Source organism: Panulirus ornatus, chromosome 17 (assembly GCF_036320965.1).
Source record: "Panulirus ornatus isolate Po-2019 chromosome 17, ASM3632096v1, whole genome shotgun sequence".
NCBI classification, from domain to species: domain Eukaryota; kingdom Metazoa; phylum Arthropoda; class Malacostraca; order Decapoda; family Palinuridae; genus Panulirus; species Panulirus ornatus.
In genome coordinates this window covers 5,435,742-5,455,989 of record NC_092240.1, presented here as the reverse complement: position 1 = coordinate 5,455,989, position 20,248 = coordinate 5,435,742, and the positions used below count along the sequence as shown (strand labels likewise).

General features: G+C 37.5%; 1 protein-coding gene and 1 long non-coding RNA gene across 3 annotated transcripts in view; one reads left to right on the top strand and one right to left on the bottom strand.

Annotated features, from left to right (window-relative positions):
* LOC139754524 (uncharacterized) overlaps positions 1-20,248 on the top strand; it is an 83,997-nt gene that overhangs the window by 22,158 nt on the left and 41,591 nt on the right. The window contains exons 2-3 of one of the 2 annotated variants that reach the window (XR_011713897.1): positions 9,044-9,196; positions 9,526-9,744. This is a non-coding gene — a long non-coding RNA (uncharacterized lncRNA). Of the gene's footprint in view, positions 1-9,043; positions 9,273-9,525; positions 9,745-20,248 lie in introns of both variants that reach the window. The other variant, XR_011713898.1, reaches the window with a different exon arrangement.
* On the bottom strand, positions 7,509-18,434 carry LOC139754523 (glutamate receptor ionotropic, delta-1-like). The gene is made up of 12 exons (XM_071671832.1): positions 18,387-18,434; positions 17,495-17,758; positions 15,827-16,013; positions 14,842-15,012; positions 13,439-13,571; positions 12,367-12,499; positions 11,837-12,031; positions 10,540-10,713; positions 9,510-9,734; positions 9,074-9,307; positions 8,560-8,667; positions 7,509-7,902 (listed from the first exon to the last, which is right to left on the bottom strand). Exons 1-12 carry the CDS (start codon positions 18,396-18,398, stop codon positions 7,732-7,734), a joined length of 2,007 nt encoding a protein of 668 aa, XP_071527933.1. The 5' UTR covers positions 18,399-18,434; the 3' UTR covers positions 7,509-7,731.

The following is a 20,248-nucleotide window of genomic DNA, read 5'->3' as shown; positions in this document are numbered from 1 at the left end:
TTAATTTTAGAGTATTATATGTTGATTTGCCTCGTATTTACCTCGTATCTACTGGTAACTGAGAGCATTATGATATATTTTCCATGAATACAAAGATTATAGAAGTGTTTGAACATGATATGTTTGAAATTTGAAACAAAAAGTATTTTGAGCTCAAAAATACCCTGAACTATTACCTTCAATTTTCGGCATTTTTCTTAGAAAAATAGATTTCCTTCAAAACCTCTTCAGAAGTATTATTTTTCATACTGAATTCAAATCTAGGGTTAAAATGTCATTTAGTTGTATATTTGATCTTCAATTAATATGTGAAAAGAAGGCACTTTTTGAATAATATTTTCATTTTCATCGTATTTACTTGGTTTCTATTGGTAACTGAGAGCATTATGATATATTTTCCAATATTACACAGTGTATAGAAATGGTTCGAAAATGTTGTGTTTGAAATTTGAAGGAAAAAGTTTTTTGACGAAAAAGTTACCCGGAACTATTACCTTCAATTTTCGTTATTTTCTCAGAAAAATAGATTTGCTTCAAAACATTATCATAAGTATTATATTTCATGCTGAATTCAAATGTAGTGTTAAAATGTCGTTTAGTTGTCATTATGATCTTTAATTAAGATTTGAAAAGAAATTAATTTTAGAGTATTATAAGTTGATTTTCATCGTATTTACCTTCTATCTATTGGTAACAGAGAGCATTATGATATATTTTCCATGAATACAAAGATTATAGAAGTGTTTGAACATGATATGTTTGAAATTTGAAACAAAAGGTATTTTGAGCTCAAAAATACCCTGAACTATTACCTTCAATTTTCGGCATTTTTCTTAGAAAAATAGATATCCTTCAAAACCTCTTAAGAAGTATTATTTTTCATACTGAATTCAAATCTAGGGTTAAAATGTCATTTAGTTGTCTATTTGATCTTCAATTAAGATGTGAAAAGAAGGCAATTTTTGAATAATATTTTCATTTTCATCGTTTTTACTTGGTTTCTGTTGGTAACTGAGAGCATTATGATATATTTTCCATTATTACACAGTGTATAGAAATGTTCGAAATTGATGTGTTTGAAATTTGAAGGAAAAAGTTTTTTGACGAAAAAATTACCCTGAACTATTATCTTTAATTCTCGTTATTTTCTGAGAAAATAGATTTACTTCAAAACATTATCATAAGTATTATATTTCATGATGAATTCAAATCTGGTGTTAAAAATGTCGTTTAAACATCTATATGATCTTTAATTAAGATTTGAAAAGAAATCAATTTTAGAGTATTATATGTTGATTTGCCTCGTATTTACCTGGTATCTACTGGTAACTGAGAGCATTATGATATATTTTCCATGAATACAAAGATTATAGAAGTGTTTGAACATGATATGTTTGAAATTTGAAACAAAAAGTATTTTGAGCTCAAAAATACCCTGAAATATTACCTTCAATTTTCGTTATTTTCTCAGAAAAATGATTTGCTTCAAAACGATATCATGAGTATTATATTTCATGCTGAATTCAAATCTAGTGTTAGAATGTCGTTTAGTCATCTATATGATCTTGAAATGAGATTTGAAAAGAAATTAATTTTAGAGTATTATATGTTGATTTGCATCGTATTTACCTGGTATCTATTGGTAACTGAGAGCATTATGATATATTTTCTTGAATACAAAGATTATAGAAGTGTTTGAACATGATATGTTTGAAATTTGAAACAAAAAGTATTTTGAGCTCAAAAATACCCTGAACTATTACCTTCAATTTTCGGCATTTTTCTTAGAAAAATAGATTTCCTTCAAAACCTCTTCAGAAGTATTATTTTTCATACTGAATTCAAATCTAGGGTTAAAATGTCATTTAGTTGTCTATTTGATCTTCAATTAATATGTGAAAAGAAGGCACTTTTTGAATAATATTTTCATTTTCATCGTTTTTACTAGGTTTCTATTGGTAACTGAGAGCATTATGATATATTTTCCATTATTACACAGTGTATAGAAATGTTCGAAAATGATGTGTTTGAAATTTGAAGGAAAAAGTTTTTTGACGAAAAAATTACCCTGAACTATTACCTTCAATTTTCGTTATTTTCTCAGAAAAATAGATTTGCTTCAAAACATTATCATAAGTATTATATTTCATGCTGAATTCAAATCTAGTGTTAAAAATGTCGTTTAGTCATCTATATGATCTTTAATTAAGATTTGAAAAGAAATTAATTTTAGAGTATTATATGTTGATTTGCATCGTATTTACCTTGTATCTACTGGTAAATGAGAGCATTATGATATATTTTCCTCGAATACAAAGATTATAGAAGTGTTTGAATATGATATGTTTGAAATTTGAAACAAAAAGTATTTTGAGCTCAAAAATACCCTGAACTATTACCTTCAATTTTCGGCATTTTTCTTAGAAAAATAGATTTCCTTCAAAACGTCTTCAGAAGTATTATTTTTCATACTGAATTCAAATCTAGGGTTAAAATGTCATTTAGTTGTCTATTTGATCTTCAATTCATATGTGAAAAGAAGGCAATTTTTGAATAATATTTTCATTTTCATCGTTTTTACTTGGTATCTATTGGTAACTGAGAGCATTATGATATATTTTCCAATATTACACAGTGTATAGAAATGTTCGAAAATGATGTGTTTGAAATTTGAAGGAAAATGTTTTTTGACGAAAAAGTTACCCTGAACTATTACCTTCAATTTTCGTTATTTTCTCAGAAAAATAGATTTGCTTCAAAACATTATCATAAGTATTATATTTCATGCTGAATTCAAATCTCGTTTTAAAATGTTGTTTAGCTATCTATATGAACTTTAATTAAGATTTGAAAAGAAATTAATTTTAGAGTATTATATGATGATTTGCATCGTATTTACCTGGTATCTATTGGTAACTGAGAGCATTATGATATATTTTCTTTGAATACAAAGATTATAGAAGTGTTTGAACATGATATGTTTGAAATTTGAAACAAAAGTATTTTGAGCTCAAAAATACCCTGAACTATTACCTTCAATTTTCGGCATTTTTCTTAGAAAAATAGATATCCTTCAAAACGTCTTCAGAAGTATTATTTTTCATACTGAATTCAAATCTAGGGTTAAAATGTCATTTAGTTGTCTATTTGATCTTCAATTCATATGTGAAAAGAAGGCAATTTTTGAATAATATTTTCATTTTCTTCGTTTTTACTTGGTTTCTATTGGTAGGTGAGAGCATTATGATATATTTTCCAATATTACACAGTGTATAGAAATGTTCGAAATTGATGTGTTTGAAATTTGAAGGAAAAATTTTTTTGAGAAAAAATTACCCTGAACTATTACCTTCAATTTTCGTTATTCTCTCAGAAAAATAGATGTACTTCAAAAAATTATCATAAGTATTATATTTCATGCTGAATTCAAATCTAGTGTTAAAATGTCGTTTAGTTATCTATATGAACTTTAATTAAGATTTGAAAAGAAATTAATTTTAGAGTATTATATGTTGATTTGCATCGTATTTACCTGGTATCTATTGGTAACTGAGAGCATTATGATATATTTTCTGTGAATACAAAGATTATAGAAGTGTTTGAACATGATATGTTTGAAATTTGAAACAAAAAGTATTTTGAGCTCAAAAATACCCTGAACCTTCAATTTTCGGCATTTTTCTTAGAAAAATAGATATCCTTCAAAACCTCTTCAGAAGTATTATTTTTCATACTGAATTCAAATCTAGGGTTAAAATGTCATTTAGTTGTCTATTTGATCTTCAATTAATATGTGAAAAGAAGGCAATTTTTGAATAATATTTTCATTTTCATCGTTTTTACTTGGTTTCTATTGGTAACTGAGAGCATTATGATATATTTTCCATTATTACACAGTGTATAGAAATGTTCGAAATTGATGTGTTTGAAATTTGAAGGAAAAAGTTTTTTGACGAAAAAATTACCCTGAACTATTACCTTCAATTTTCGTTATTTCTCAGAAAAATAGATTTACTTCAAAACATTATCATAAGTATTATATTTCATGCTGAATTCAAATCTAGTGTTAAAATGTCGTTTAGTCATCTATATGATCTTTAATTAAGATTTGAAAAGAAATTAATTTTAGAGTATTATATGTTGATTTGCATCGTATTTACCTGGTATCTATTGGTAACTGAGAGCATTATGATATATTTTCTTTGAATACAAAGATTATAGAAGTGTTTGAACATGATATGTTTGAAATTTGAAACAAAATGTATTTTGAGCTCAAAAATACCTTCAATTTTCGGCATTTTTCTTAGAAAAATAGATTTCCTTCAAAACCTCTTCAGAAGTATTATTTTTCATACTGAATTCAAATCTAGGGTTAAAATGTCATTTAGTTGTCTATTTGATCTTCAATTCATATGTGAAAAGAAGGCAATTTTTGAATAATATTTTCATTTTCATCGTTTTTACTTGGTTTCTATTGGTAACTGAGAGCATTATGATATATTTTCCATTATTACACAGTGTATAGAAATGTTCGAAAATGATGTGTTTGAAATTTGAAGGAAAAAGTTTTTTGACGAAAAAATTACCCTGAACTATTACCTTCAATTTTCGTTATTTTCTCAGAAAAATAGATTTGCTTCAAAACATTATCATAAGTATTATATTTCATGCTGAATTCAAATCTTGTGTTAAAATGTCGTTTAGTCATCTATATGATCTTTAATTAAGATTTGAAAAGAAATTAATTTTAGAGTATTATATGTTGATTTGCATCGTATTTACCTGGTATCTATTGGTAACTGAGAGCATTATGATATATTTTCCATGAATACAAAGATTATAGAAGTGTTTGAACATGATATGTTTGAAATTTGAAACAAAAAGTATTTTGAGCTCAAAAATACCCTGAACTATTACCTTCAATTTTCGGCATTTTTCTTAGAAAAATAGATATCCTTCAAAACCTCTTCAGAAGTATTATTTTTCATACTGAATTCAAATCTAGGGTTAAAATGTCATTTAGTTGTCTATTTGATCTTCAATTAATATGTGAAAAGAAGGCAATTTTTGAATAATATTTTCATTTTCATCGTTTTTACTTGGTTTCTATTGGTAACTGAGAGCATTATGATATATTTTCCATTATTACACAGTGTATAGAAATGTTCGAAAATGATGTGTTTGAAATTTGAAGGAAAAAGTTTTTTGACGAAAAAATTACCCTGAACTATTACCTTCAATTTTCGTTATTTTCTCAGAAAAATAGATTTACTTCAAAAACGTTATCATAAGTATTATATTTCATGCTGAATTCAAATCTAGTGTTAAAAATGTCGTTTAGTCATCTATATGATCTTTAATTAAGATTTGAAAAGAAATTAATTTTAGAGTATTATATGTTGATTTGCATCGTATTTACCTTGTATCTACTGGTAACTTTATGATATATTTTCCATGAATACAAAGATTATAGAAGTGTTTGAATATGATATACTTGAAATTTGAAACGAAAAGTATTTTGAGCTCAAAAATACCCTGAACTATTACCTTCAATTTTCGGCATTCTTTTTAGAAAAATAGATTTCCTTCAAAACCTCTTCAGAAGTATTATTTTTCATGCTGAATTCAAATGTAGGGTTAAAATGTCGTTTAGTTGTCTATTTGATCTTCAATTAAGATACGAAAAGAAGGCAATTTTTGAATAATATTTTCATTTTCATCGTATTTACTGGGTTTCTATTGGTAACTGAGAGCATTATGATATATTTTCCATTATTACACAGTGTATAGAAATGTTCGAAAATGATGTGTTTGAAATTTGAAGGAAAAAGTTTTTTGACGTAAAAATTACCCTGACCTATTACCTTCAATTTTCTTTGTTTTTCTCAGAAAAATAGATTTCCTTCAAAACCTGTTCATAAGTATTTTTTTCATGCTGAATTCAAATCTAGTGTTAAAATGTCGTTTAGTCGTGTATACGATCTTTAATTAAGATGTAAAAAGAAGTCAATTTTAGAGTATTATATGTTGATTTGCATCGTATTTACTGGGTATATATCGGTAACTTAGAGGATTATGATATGTTTTCCATGGTTACATTAAGTTTCGAAGCGTTTGAATATGATATATTTCAAATTTTAAAGATAACGTATTTTGAGCTGAAAAATACTCTTCAATTTTTGTTATTTTTCGCAGAAAAATAGATTTTCTTCAAAATCTCATTATAAGTATTATTTTTCATGCTGAATACATATCTGGGGTTAAAATGTCGCTTGGTCGGGTATATGATCTTTAATTGACCTCTGAAACGAAGGCAATTTTAGAATATAATCTGCATATTTGCATGGGTATCTATCGGTACCTGAGAGCATTATTATTATATATATATATATATATATATATATATATATATATATATATATATATATATATATATTCCATGTTTACCTCAAGTATAGCAGTATAGTTGACATTTTCTCAGACTTTTCCGAATATCAAGATTCTTCTCTGAGTCTTATTTTGCCCCAGGTTATTCTTGATGCTGGCCTTGACAGGACCGGCTATAACAACATAAGGCAGTATCCTTTCTCTCCTACTACTTCCCAACTCTTTTTCAAGGGTTGGTAAATAGTGATGCGACATTACATATTCGTTTATTAGACAAGGATGTCAAGCATTGAGCAACACTCCTAGAGGTTCATGAAATGTTCTGAAGTGCATTGAAGAACACGAATTTTGTTTATTAAGTATTGTTATACGTGTACAGTAGTTTAGATATGGCGTACGGTTTTTGTGTGTTTGTCACAAGCATATGTCTGGCTTGTCGCAAATATACGTCTGGCATGTTAATTCCAGTGTGTATGAATACCTAAAGTTGACATTCAATTTTCAGGAAGTATGAACATGCAGAAATCTCGAATGAAGGGGAGTTGCATGATAACCCCCACAGACAACTTCCACCCCACAATGAAACTCCCTGTAACGCGAGCCAACACCCACACCCTCCCCGATAATATGATTTTTTATGTAGACTGTTACAACCCCCCCACCCTCATGCACCGCTTCGTAGCGCGGGCCAGGACACCCAGCCATCCCCTGTAACACCATGAAATTGGAAGAAATATAAGCTAACACGAGTGTATGTGAAATGTTATTGCTGGGGAAATGATATCCAACTAATACGTGGAAAGTATAAGACAGGAATATCTTCATGTTTGATATGTAATGTGACAGATGGGAAAATTCAGACAGGTGTTTATTGTAGCTAAGGCACAGATTCCATGATTAAGGAGGATTAAAAGTCTTTGAGGATTTGGATACATGCACGACGCGTCTTAGGATCATGGGGGCGTGAGCGAGTGAGTGATTAGAATCATAAAGCAGACATAATGTTGGCGATAAACTCAAGATTGCGCTTAAAGCGATGGAGTGAATATGGATGTAAAGAGGCAATTTTTTGTTTAGTTTTTTACCAGTAAACGAGAGGTAATTGAAGAAAAGAGTGTACACAACATGTTACCGGAATAATATTTTGGTGTTATATAAGGAACAATAAATCGGACACTTCACCATCAACGGTCAAAGTTTTCCTAACCCACTTTGGAAGAGACAAGACAATACAAATCATGATAGAAGAGTATGTGGTGATTTTACAATATGTTGCTAAGTCGGATATCAGCACTTCCTGTCGCTCGTCCCGTTGCATTGGACGATATGATGAGGTCATTAGTACTACTTGTTCCTGCTGTTATAGAGGCCATGGAGGGCCACTTCACACGTGAGTAAGATTGCACAGAGCAGGAGGCCGGCGGCGTAGACGAGGAAGACGCCCTGAAGGTGGTACATGGTGAGGCTCAGCTGGGTTGAAGGCGCCTTGCTTTCACCACGTTCTGCCGCAGCTCTCTGTCACCGCCACAAGGAAGGCAGCGAACGACACAGAATGCCGTTACGTGATTTCTGACTTATATATTGACCCCCTCCACATGTCTCCTGTGTTATTACATGTCACCAGACACCCGCTCTCTCTCTCTCTCTCTCTCTCTCTCTCTCTCTCTCTCTCTCTCTCTCTCTCTCTCTCTCTCTCTCTCTCTCACACACACACCTTTACTGGGGTCTAGCCCCACAACCACACACCAGCCCTGTGGTCTAGCCCGACTCACACACCCACCATGTAGTTCAACCACCCCCCCCCACACAAAAACACACACACACACACACACACACACACACACACCTGCCCTATGGACCAGCTCCACCGCACACTGGCCCTGATGTGCATCCCTACCACACTCCGGCCTTGTGGTCCAACCTTACCATGGGGCCAACCCCGCTACACACCTGGCCCAACACCACCGCACACCTGTAACTGTGCATGTGGACAGAGTACAAAAGTAAATAAGGCGAAAAGGGAGACTACAACTGTAAGGAAAGTTTGAAGACATCGGGAGGCGGGGGCCATGAGAGTATAAAACTCCCTCTCGGTGCAGTGAAAATAGCTTACTACACCTGCTGGCACCTGTGCCCCCCCTGCTGTGATCCTTCCTGGCCAACACCACTCACCGAGGCCTCCCGGCGTGTGGCCAGCGTGTGCTTCTCGATGAGCATCATCATCCACCTGGACACGAAGCCTCCTTCTAACAGCCGACGCAGGGTACGGTCGAACACCCGCTGGAAACAAGTTGTTCTCCTTGAAAAAAAAAGAAGCGTCTGGAAAATCTCTCTCTCTCTCTCTCTCTCTCTCTCTCTCTCTCTCTCTCTCTCTCTCTCTCTCTCTCTCTCTCTCTCTCTCAAATCCTGGTTGCGGTAGTCGGTCCACAGGCAACTCAGCTGTTCATTCTTGCTCAGGGGTTGTTCAACAAATTGGGTTCTTGGCTTGGGCTAAGGTATATATATATATATATATATATATATATATATATATATATATATATATATATATATGTGTGTGTGTGTGTGTGTGTGTGTGTGTGTGTAAATGAGGCATTGTTTTTCTGTCTGAAACTTATTATCGTCTCTAAATAATTACATGAGTCATTTACCACAGGAGACTGCAGTGAGGCAACCAGAGGCTTGCCTTCATGGGAGATCCCTGGTGTACAGCGAAGCCAGTGTCAGCCGGGAAGAAGCTGCCCTTGGCGAGGTAGACCTGCGTGTCGCCGTTCTTGTCGATGAAGTGCATGGCTATGGCGTCCCGGAGGTAAGTCTGGAAGGAGATGAAAGCGAACCTCTCGTCCAGCGCCTGCTGTATACACTCCACCAGCGACGGGCAGAAGGTCAGGCCTCGGAAAATCTCTTGATAGAGGGGTACCTAAAAAAGAAAAAAAAAAAGGGGGGGGGGGTCGACAAGCAAAGAGGGTAAAAAAAAAGAAATTTCTGGAGTGCAGGTTCAACCAACATTTGCAGGAGTGACTAATTCACGACAGACTGTAGTATATTCAGATTCTTATTGCACGAGACCTTACCCAGCAAGCACCCTGATTTTTGTTTTCTTTTCCAGACAATCTGTTTACCTTGCTGGTCTTGAAGAGCTGGTAGTCCGCTGCGCCAAAGTCGTTGATGCCCCAGACGAAGTTGGAGTCGACCAGCTCCTCCAGGGTGTCGACGGTGGGGGAGAGCGCCGGTACCGTCAGGAAGGCGGTCAGGTTGCTCACGTAGGACACCGTCACCACCAGGCAGAAGAGGAGCCAGAACACCGAGTACAGCCTCACCGTCGTGCTCGAGGGCCACTTTCGTCCCTGCGTCGAGGTAAGTCTTGCTTTAGTTTTTGTGTTTCCCCGATCAGTTGCCGCAAGTAAACACGGAGGAATCTTGTTTAGGAATTCAGGTTTTTTTTGTTGCTTGCACTGTGGATTCTTTAGAAATGTACATTTATATGACGTATGTGTGGTACAGAAATACGAAAAATAAGCGTGGAAACATCAGTTGGGGTCAGGTCATGTTGCGTTAGTTTTACTTACCGTAAGTGTGAATGAGGAGTGGGTGTGGGATATACATTGGCTGCAAACACTGCGCAGTCAGGTCTTTTTATAAATTCTGTTTAAGTCCTGGTTGAAGTAGCCTTAAATTCAGTGTTTATGCTGCGTTGGTAGAGTTGATGTGCTCACGAACTTAGAAAGAATGCGCTATGCTTGCTCAGAACAGCGAATAGGGGAGTCTTTGCACACAGTGTGATAACAGGATATTCATTTAAACTGATAAACCGCTTGACAGAGACGAGAATTTGACATTTACACTTTATAAACTGTTGTTTGCACAGGTCACAGAGACTGCAAAGTGCCTCTACAAAATATGCATTTTTTTTGTTTACCTTTTACAAAGACATTGAAGTGCGATACATATAACCACATCAGTAAACCAACGCACATACATGACAGACACACCACATAAAGCCTCTCACGCAACACCTCGTATATGAATGGTACAACGCGCGCACACATTTTGTTTTACCACACACACACACACACACACACACACACACACACACACACACACACCTAGCATATTACAAAGGCAGGAAACTGTCAGACGGGGAAACCTTACCTGGGCAAACATTGAGGCGTACATTAGGAAAGCAGCCTCGCCCAAGGACTGGGATCCACCCGAGAGCTTCTGTAGGAGCCAATAGATGGGGCCTGCCACCGTCAGCAGGAGCAAGAAACACAGCCACACGTACGCCTGGTATGGTCTCACCAGAGCCAGCCACTGAGGTAGCGGCTTAGGGTAAACCAAAGGAGTCTTGCCTTAGAACATTGTGTTGAATGTGGTAAACTATCACAACGGTTGCTCATTCATGTGTGTCACTTTAAACAGCGTATCATCCATATATGTGATCTAGCTAATTAGTTTTTATGAATATACTTGAATTCTTAAAGGCATATTATATCTGACTACGTTCCTTACATTTAAGAATCACTACATTAAATAACCACTGATGAATATCTTCTTTTTACTATATATATCTCCGTATAATTTGTTTCTTGGCTACCCCATCTAAATCAACTAATGTGTCATACCTTATCGTAAGGCTATGCAGTGACTTGTGGGCTTATCGCCTTATCACTACTTAAGATAGAGAGGAATATTTTGCAATGAAAGTCTGACTCTCATCATAACCAGAATTAATGCAGAAAGTAACATAAGGCTTATCTTTAAAATCAAACATGAATTCACACTGAAAACCAGTACTGGGTAACTACGAATTTCAAAATTATGATTAACATTAGTTAACATTAGTGTCATTATCGTTATCATCAATTTTGTCATTATTATGTCAGTCGTGTCTTGCCGGAGCATGATAGATTTTCTATCAATTCTCATCGGTCTTGAAATCCACGGCGTAAACCATCGACCAAGGTACGATCCCGGGCGCTCCAAGGAGTTTAGGACAGTTATTTATATCATTAATTAGTATCATGACATGCACAAGACGTAGCGGGAAGGGAGGGATGGACCTCATATTTATTCCCTGCGTGTCGTAGAAGGCGACTAAAAGGGAAGGGAGCGGGGAGCTGGAAATCCTCCCCTCTCGTTTTTTTTTTAATTTTCCAAAAGAAGGAACAGAGAAGGAGGCCAGGTGAGGATATTCCCTCAAAGGCCCAGTCCTCTGTTCTTAACGCTACCTCGCTATCGCGGGAAATGGCGAATAGTATGAAAAAAAAAAAAAAAATGTTTCTCAGCGTGTGAGAAGCCGAGGTACACACACACACACACACTGGCGGTTCTTCGCGTCCCCGAACCTAGCTTACATCTGTGGCTCGCTGGTTACCCCCACACTCTCTCTCGCGAGTCGTAGCCCCCACCACTTTGAGCCGAACCTCGCTCGTGAAAGCACGCTCACCTGGGGCTTGCTGGTGACGAAGGTTAGGGGTTCCCAGTGATAACCGATGGTATAGTCGATAACCTCCTCCCGTTCAGCGGTAATGGAGAGATCGAGCGAGAAATCCGCCTTGTAGTGTTGTATTTCGCCCAGTACCCCTGTGAAGCTTCCGTTTTCCAGTTGGTAGCCCCACAGTCCGTCCTCTGGCTCAAACACCTGCTTTTACCACCACAGATCCACCGTTCAAACAGTGTGTTTCAAAACATAATATCATCTTTGGACATTGTGTATTGTATCAACTTTTGAGCATGTTATGTTTCGCTACAGAGGCTATAGCGTAACGATTGACATAAGATGTCTTTTATTGTCAGATTGCGTACATGATACAAAATGAAATTATGGCTTCCCAACTCAATTTAAGGTTAAAAATATAAAGGAAAGCTCTTGAAGTAAAAGCTGCCCACGAGATGTGCTTTTCGTATATACACTGTTGTTATGAAAAGTGACGAACGGAAGGTTAGGAGAGAGAGAGAGAGAAAAAAAGATCTGACCTGGTATGAGAAATTATGAACTTTGGCCACGGCATCAACGATCCTCTTGTCCAGACAGTCCTCCATTGCTAGCGGGTGTGTGGAGTTCCCTGAGGAGTAGTGGCTGAACGGGGGGAAGCTGTTCGTCACAGCCCTGCAATGGAAACACCATCAGCATCCCCCTTGGGAAGGCATTACTTAAAGACCCTACCACCACCACCACCTCCTGCCTCTAATAAACTATTACTGGAAGACTTGTGAGTTACTGTGCCATTGGAGTCTGGTATCTTGCGTACTCTCTTTTTGGAGAGAGGAAGATAACTGATGGTTCATTACCATGAAGAAGAGGAACCGTTGAGGCTTATCCTAACTGTTGCCAGTCTAAAAATCATTCATATGTTATACCAAGAGAGGCTGTTTTTGTAATTATTAATTGTTCGCCCATAAAATACACCGTGCTCCCATTCTGCATACCGTACATACACAGATAAACCCGAATACCAGGCCTGGGATTGAGTCCCGGATAGGATTGCCATTTCACGTTCAATCCAGCTGCTCATCCTCTCGTAATGGATTGGTTGATGATTGGGTACCTGGCGTAAACTGGAGTGTTGACATTGTATGTATACAAGGTTAAGATGGGGTAACGAAGCTAAAACTCTCTTCCCAGAATATACAAATATACAAACTGACAGATAACATCTATCGTGGTATTAAAGAAAAATATGAGCGTCTTCCGAAATCCACATTAGTCGACACACAGCTAGGATTAAAGAGACGCTACGTTGAAATATTAAGTTCCTAGATTCCCTTCTGCATCACTCATCATCGTCATTTTGCCATCGTTTTTGACAAAATTATAATTCCTTGTATTTCAGTGCATTTTTTTTCTTTAAGTGTATATTATTTATAATAAACGCATATTGAACCACATAGTTGTTGATGTTGTTGATCAATTTCGTGTATATTGTTTTTAAAAGTCTGGCTAAACCCTGTCAGCTGATAAGAATGCTTAAGGTGGAGGAAATTAAGTGTTGGGAAGTAGTGTCTAGGTTACCGTGTGACACACATAGGCCCTCAGGGACCCACCCACCTGAAGGTGTGACCGTTGAAGTCCAGGAAGAGATTGGGAAAGAGGTCGGAGTCCTCCTGGAAGCCTCGTCCAGGACTCCAGCGATTCCGCAATATGATCTCAGGCCGGCCTCCAGGACAGAAGGGACAGTTTGCTTAAAAGAAATATTTATAGGTGTTACCGGACCCCGGCTGCCAGAGGTTACCTTCGACGAGACCGCATCACTTCAAAAGAACGCGCATTTTCCTACTACTTGAAGGGACGCAGCATTGGGCTGCAAAAGCCTTTAAAGAGAGGGTTATCTGTTTAATATATATATATATATATATATATATATATATATATATATATATATATATATATATATATATATATATGTGTGTGTGTGTGTGTGTGTGTGTGTGTGTGTGTGTATCAGAAGTTGGTGTGGCAAGATAGAGACCGAGAAGATGAAGGGGTGGAGTGAAGGAGCTTGTGAAGATAGCGGGGTCTGAATATTCAATAGAGCAAGAGGCGTGCATTGTATAGAATTAATTGGATCGATGTCGTATATGGAGGGGGAGGGTGGGCGAGACTTGCTATTAATGGGGAGAGGCAGTGCAGGTGAGGTGGCGACGATAAACCATGGAGAGGCCTGCCTGTGGGGTTTGTCTCTGGATGGTGAGTTCTTGTGTGGCGGTGAAGTAAACTTGTCGCTTCTGGACTGGATGTGTGTAAGGCAATTTCTTCCTTTGTTCCTGACGCTACCTCACTAATGCAGGAAAGGCAATTAGGTAAAAGGAAAATATCAATATGTCTATTCATATATGTGTTTCAGGGTATCTCGGTACAGTGAAGCTTCGCTGAGCTATCGTGAAGTTATTCATTCCTTTGAAATATGAATGTGTATTACTTGATGATGCAAAATGTCAATGCATAACAAATATTCGTGGGTACACAGGTTATTTGCATTGGTTGATTACGGGTGCATATCAAAACAAGGATTCGTATTTTCACTGTAAATAGTAATGTGTTGATGGATAAGATTTGCAGACTCTGATTGCTAAGCTCAAGCTTGGGAGCTGTGATGTAATGCTGAGACATATGGGGTCCAGGTAACTAAACTGAGGCATGGGTCATAAGCTGAAATAGGGGCCCTGGTTATATTCAGAGGTATAGAAGGATCTTATTTAAGCAAGATGAAATGTAATAGCTTTCAAAACTGAAATAGTAGTCTAACTAAATAGACTGAGACATGAAAACCTCGACAACCCGAGTAATATATGAGAGCCTCAAATAATCCTAAGATGGAGGTTTGAGAACCTTTACAGCAAAGGGAGCAATGATGACTAAATTCGATTGTGTTAGCCTTGGAAGTTTGTCATCAGATTCAATCAGCATTCCTCAAGAAGCAGCTGCTGTTCCAGTAGCCGCAGGGTACATACAGAGGAGGTTGATGTGCCACGTCCTCGGGTCTTCGGGAAGGTAGTGTGGATTGTGGCCTACGTAGAGGGTGTTGTAGGCCTCAAGCAGCGAAGGCTCGTCCTCCAAGGTGCTGATGGTGAGGCTGGTGCCGGGGTAGCAGACGAAGTGCTTGATGGCGCCAGGGAACCAGTCTGTTCGCCAAGAGGATAGAAGGGATCAGTCCGCAAACGGTAAAGATGGAAGGATGGCGAAGAATCACTCGTAAATTTACCGTGAAAGGTTATGAGAAGGTTGTATAGAGGTGTTATAGCCCTACAGAGGATCCGATGGACATTAGTTATAAGAACCTATTTCCAGCCTCGGTTAATTTTGTGTCCCATAGAATATTCGTCACATTGATTCTTTCTGATTTTTTCTCCTTTCACGTAATATGTTCAACAGAAAACTATCAAGAATTAAAGCTACAGAAGGAGAATATTTGCAGATTATAAAGTCTTATAATGAAAAAATATCACAACGTTTTGAGAATGTGAAGTGCGTTAGAATTTATTATCATCGTACAGCAGGCAAGTTAGAGTGTTCAGTTTAAAGTGGCTCTTTTTCAACGAAGAGTGATGCTCATACCAGGCATTAGATTTTTTTATTTTAAAAGAATAAAGTCAAAAGTGTGGATAATATAGAAAAGTAACTGTCGTAAGAAATTCACACTACAACAACCTCAAGCAGAACAGACAAGGTAGAAAGTTGAATACGGAAGGTATGGGGATTATAAAGAAGTCAAGCATTATTCACAGACCTTTTTAGTGGTCGCTTACTGCACGAGTGATTCAAGTTAATGAAGCCATATATATAGTAATTGTGTGTGTGTGTGTGTGTGTGTGTGTGTGTGTGTGTGTGTGTGTAATAGAATGCGCATTATATGAATATTTGCTGATGACCATAGCTTAAACGTTTTCTTCCTGCGTTACCCTGAGGAGATGCTGTGATGACGTTACTAATGCTCACCTGACTTGGGGATGGTGGTGAGGGCCGTGACCACGAGGGATAGTGGGGCCAGGATGTAGAAGGCGATGCAATAGGTGCCGTGGGAGTGTGGGGGCCGGCGCCCCAGGATAGGTAGCTCGGGCGGAGAGTTTTTGACGAAGGTCTCCACGTCATAGACCAAAAACGAATGGGTCATAGTCCTCTGCACCTGTAGGAGTGTTGTACTTAAGTTACTTTTGAAAATTTCAAGCTAATTTCCTCTCGAATCTATCTATCTATATCTATCTCTCTATCTATCTATCTATCTATCTATCTATCTATCTATATATATATATATATATATATATATATATGATAAAAAGAAATATGGAGGAAGGATAGAGAAACGAAAATTTGCGCTTTTAAGCGAGGATAAAGAAATTAATATATATATATATATATATATATATATATATATATATATATATATATATATATATATATATTTTTTTTTTTTTTTTTTTATACTATTCGCCATTTCCCGCGATAGCGAGGTAGCGTTAAGAACAGAGGACTGGGCCTTTGAGGGAGTATCCTCACCTGACCCCCTTCTCTGTTCCTTCTTTTGGAAAAAAAAAAAAAAAAATGAGAGGAGGATTTCCAGCCCCCCGCTCCCTTCCCTTTTAGTCGCCTTCTACGACACGCAGGGAATACGTGGGAAGTATTCTTTCTCCCCTATCCCCAGGGATATATATATATAAATATATATATATATATATATATATATATATATATATATATATATATATATATATATATATATATATATAAACAGTTAAGCGAGAGTTCTACTTTTACATGATTTGTCAGCGAGAAATCCTTACCAGCTACAACATGAGTCCAATTTGCGAAAAATTCGTAAGCGTTCACTCGCACGTTTTCAACAACTACGAAACAAGACGGGAACGCAAAGCTGTCACAAGTTGTCTCTCCACAAGTGTGGTGTAGCAAGTGTGTTCGGTCTTACTCCTTACAGAACTGTCCTCGAGGTTCTTCCAGTAGGATGATAATGCCAAATACGATACTTCACACTGAATATTATTTTTCTCTTAAATTTTATGACTGTAGCTGAAATATGGTTTACGCATACGTGTTATTTCGTATTTACTACAGTTCCGATTTTTCGTAAATTCGTTTTTGATATCTAGATGGTCGAGATCATATGAAAATTTTTTGAGGGACCACGCAAGCAGGAAAGGATGTCAGCTCGTAAGAAAATAAATACGAATATCAAATGAATATTCTCTACGGTTTTGCATTCGGCAGAGTAATGAAGAAATATAGCGGATCAAGTACGACAGGTGAATGAGCTTCCATTTCCAACCTAGACAAAATTAAACTAGCAGGCAGTCAATTTGATCCTTATTTTTATGGGTATGTTTGATAGCAAAGATTACGTTAATAAAAGATATATTGCAGTGGTGACAGTAAAAATTTCACTTATAATGTAACATCCGTTCAATGAGCCTACTTCGTCACGGTCAGAATTATTGATATTTTGAATACTGTTATTTTGAGCATCCTTCGTTATTACGCCAGAAATACACCAATGACTACCTGCCATAAAAACAAGCAATACTAAGTTAAAAATATTATACACGTGACTATATCTGAATATCTGAAGACCAGAAACTCATCCTTGAGCCTCACGGCGCCTAGCACGTAGTGGAGACGGGCGGAGGAGGGAGAGTAAGTTAGGAGGATGGCGTGGCAGGAGGCGAGGCGCCCGCCAGCTACCTCGGCCAGGAGGTGCGCCGCGACCTGTTCTTCCTCCTGTTGTTGATGGTGACGTTGTCCTCCAACAGGAAGGACAGGTTGTGGCCGACTAACAGAGAGAGCTGAAGTGTGTTGCAGGTTTTGTACCACTACAAGCACCACAGCGGCTGCTGCCGTGACCACAGTCATAGTCGACGCCTGTAAAGATGTGCAGAAAACCCGTGACTAGCAATGTAGTCCACATGTTTTGTATATTATAAATGTCTAATCTGATATCAGTAAGATGTAAGGACATATACTCAAAACATCGATTTCCTTTGATAGTCTCAGCAGTAAGGCGTCAAGCTACTGAAACATTTTGATTGTGGTATTGATATTTTTTTCATTCTCGTCTTAGTGGAAGAGTATAAAGATCCTTTAAATCCCGTCCGATCTCTAACCCTCGTCGAAATAATTACTGGTGAGAGTACAGATAACATTTGAATATTGGAAAATTGTTTTTGAGGAGTGGATAGCATTGTTCATGATAGGATATGGCCCAGACAACGGCATTGCAGTGACATATTCCCCACAAGATGTGATTTCAGACCTCTTACGGCTGTGCTGTGCGTAAAAAAAAAAAAAAAAACATTCGAAGATGTGAGGACTCTCGAAACGCCTACATTGGACGCCATTGGTAAACAAGTTTGTTTACCAGTGGCGTCTTAGCTACGTCTCTTTTCCTTCTATATCAACTGACTGTTGTGCGTCTTCTATCTCATTTTTGTATCTAGCCTGACGATGTGATCACCTGTAAAACGCAGATGGAAATGTCTGGTAGCCTTACCGAAGCCAACATTGCGGAGGAAGTCCATACCACACGTCCGTGCCGAAGTTTGGGCTCATGCGCTACCGCATATATATATACCCGACTCCAAGACATGCGCACGTGACCTCTCTCTCTCTCTCTCTCTCTCTCTCTCTCTCTCTCTCTCTCTCTCTCTCTCTCTCTCTCTCTCTCTCTCTCTCTCTCTCCAGTAGTAGAAGATAATGTCATCCTAAAAGGTGTACATTACAAGACTTGGTGTTGCTGAAGTATTGATGGTGAGGATAATGGATCCAATTAAGCTTAGCAGAGTTGCCCTTCCATCGAGATAGTTCAGTATTTTATCCTCCATCCCATCCTTTATTCACCATGTCAGTTTCTCCACCCAGTACTGACGCCAGTGGTAGTGGGCAATCGTCCATAGTTCTTACACAGGCCTAGTAAATATTGGAATTATTTTGAAAAGAACTCTGGAAAGCCTATTGGTATTGATTTGAAAATTACGTTAGGAAGCTTAGCCATATCAATCCTGCCTCTCTTACCTTGTGTTAGGTTTGGTTGTTGGGCTTTTCAACGTTTAAAGTTTGTGTGGCAAGGGTTCCAGTCATGGACCTTAGTCCCTGTCTTAATCAGGCCTTGAATGAAAAGTCGTAATAGATAGAGAGAGGAAGGAAAAGGCAATTTAAAAGTTTTTGCGTAGCGGGAAAACAATATCTTCATAAAAGGCAGATTGTTCTTGTCAATATAGATTTGAGAAAGCGGCGAAGGGCAAGAAGTAGACGTCCCAACTTCCCAGTCCTGGTTTGCCCACGTTTATTGTAGTAAAGTTTATTCATCAAATAACGCTAGTCAAATCTACCATTGAGAAAGTAACTGGAGGTTAATGTTGGGGGTCAGGTAGTCGGAAAAAAAGCAAAAAACTATGAGGTTCGTAGAGGGAATTTATTATAAACTAATACATCTTGGCTGCCAGATCAAAACCTTCGAATAATGTGACACGATAAACAGAAAGACATTTAAAGTCAAAACCAGCTGTTGTTCACCTTTCCCTTTGGGGGAGAGGGGGGGGGGTTGATTAATGCGTACCTGGCTCAGGGTGGGAAAGGATGGGGTGGGGGGAGAGGGTGCTTCTGTACACGTGAGAGTAAAGACATGATACATATATGCAAATTTAAGAGACGGGGCAACACAGTTGTAAAACACTCTCCCCGTAACACGCAAATGGTAACATACTCTGAAGCAAGCATCGTCTCTCTCTCTCTCTCTCTCTCTCTCTCTCTCTCTCTCTCTCTCTCTCTCTCTCTCTCTCTCTCTCTCTCTCATTACGGATGGACAGCCTAGTCTGAAACAGAGTCATTTAAGAAATATCATGACATTTCCACAGGAATTTATATTTTCATCACCTTGTACAATCTTAACAGCGAAGCTTCCCGCGTCTTGACCTCATTTGGGCAAGTGAATGATTTAATGTCAGAGACATACTATCACAAAAGGACGCATTATGACGCATAATGGATTCATAATCTTGAACAGACCTCTTATATGTTCGTGACCTGTTGTACGTTCTTGATGTGTGACACGCACAATTTCCACTTGCGTACCCAGACACTAGACTTATCTAAGACTCGGTCGATACGGTCAAGTTCCATGGCGCCCAAAGTGTTGTGTGACTCTCAGACTTTGGTAAGTCCTCTCATTACGTGACAGTCGCGCTATATACTCAAGATGTGTGAAATAACCACATCAGTATCTATTTCATGGACGAAAGGTGTTCTGTGTAGTGGAGTTCACGGTACACACTCTATTGATATGGTGTACGTTAGGTGTATTCAAGGTTCTGTGACATATGCTACGCACTCCTGTGACGGACATAGTAACACATT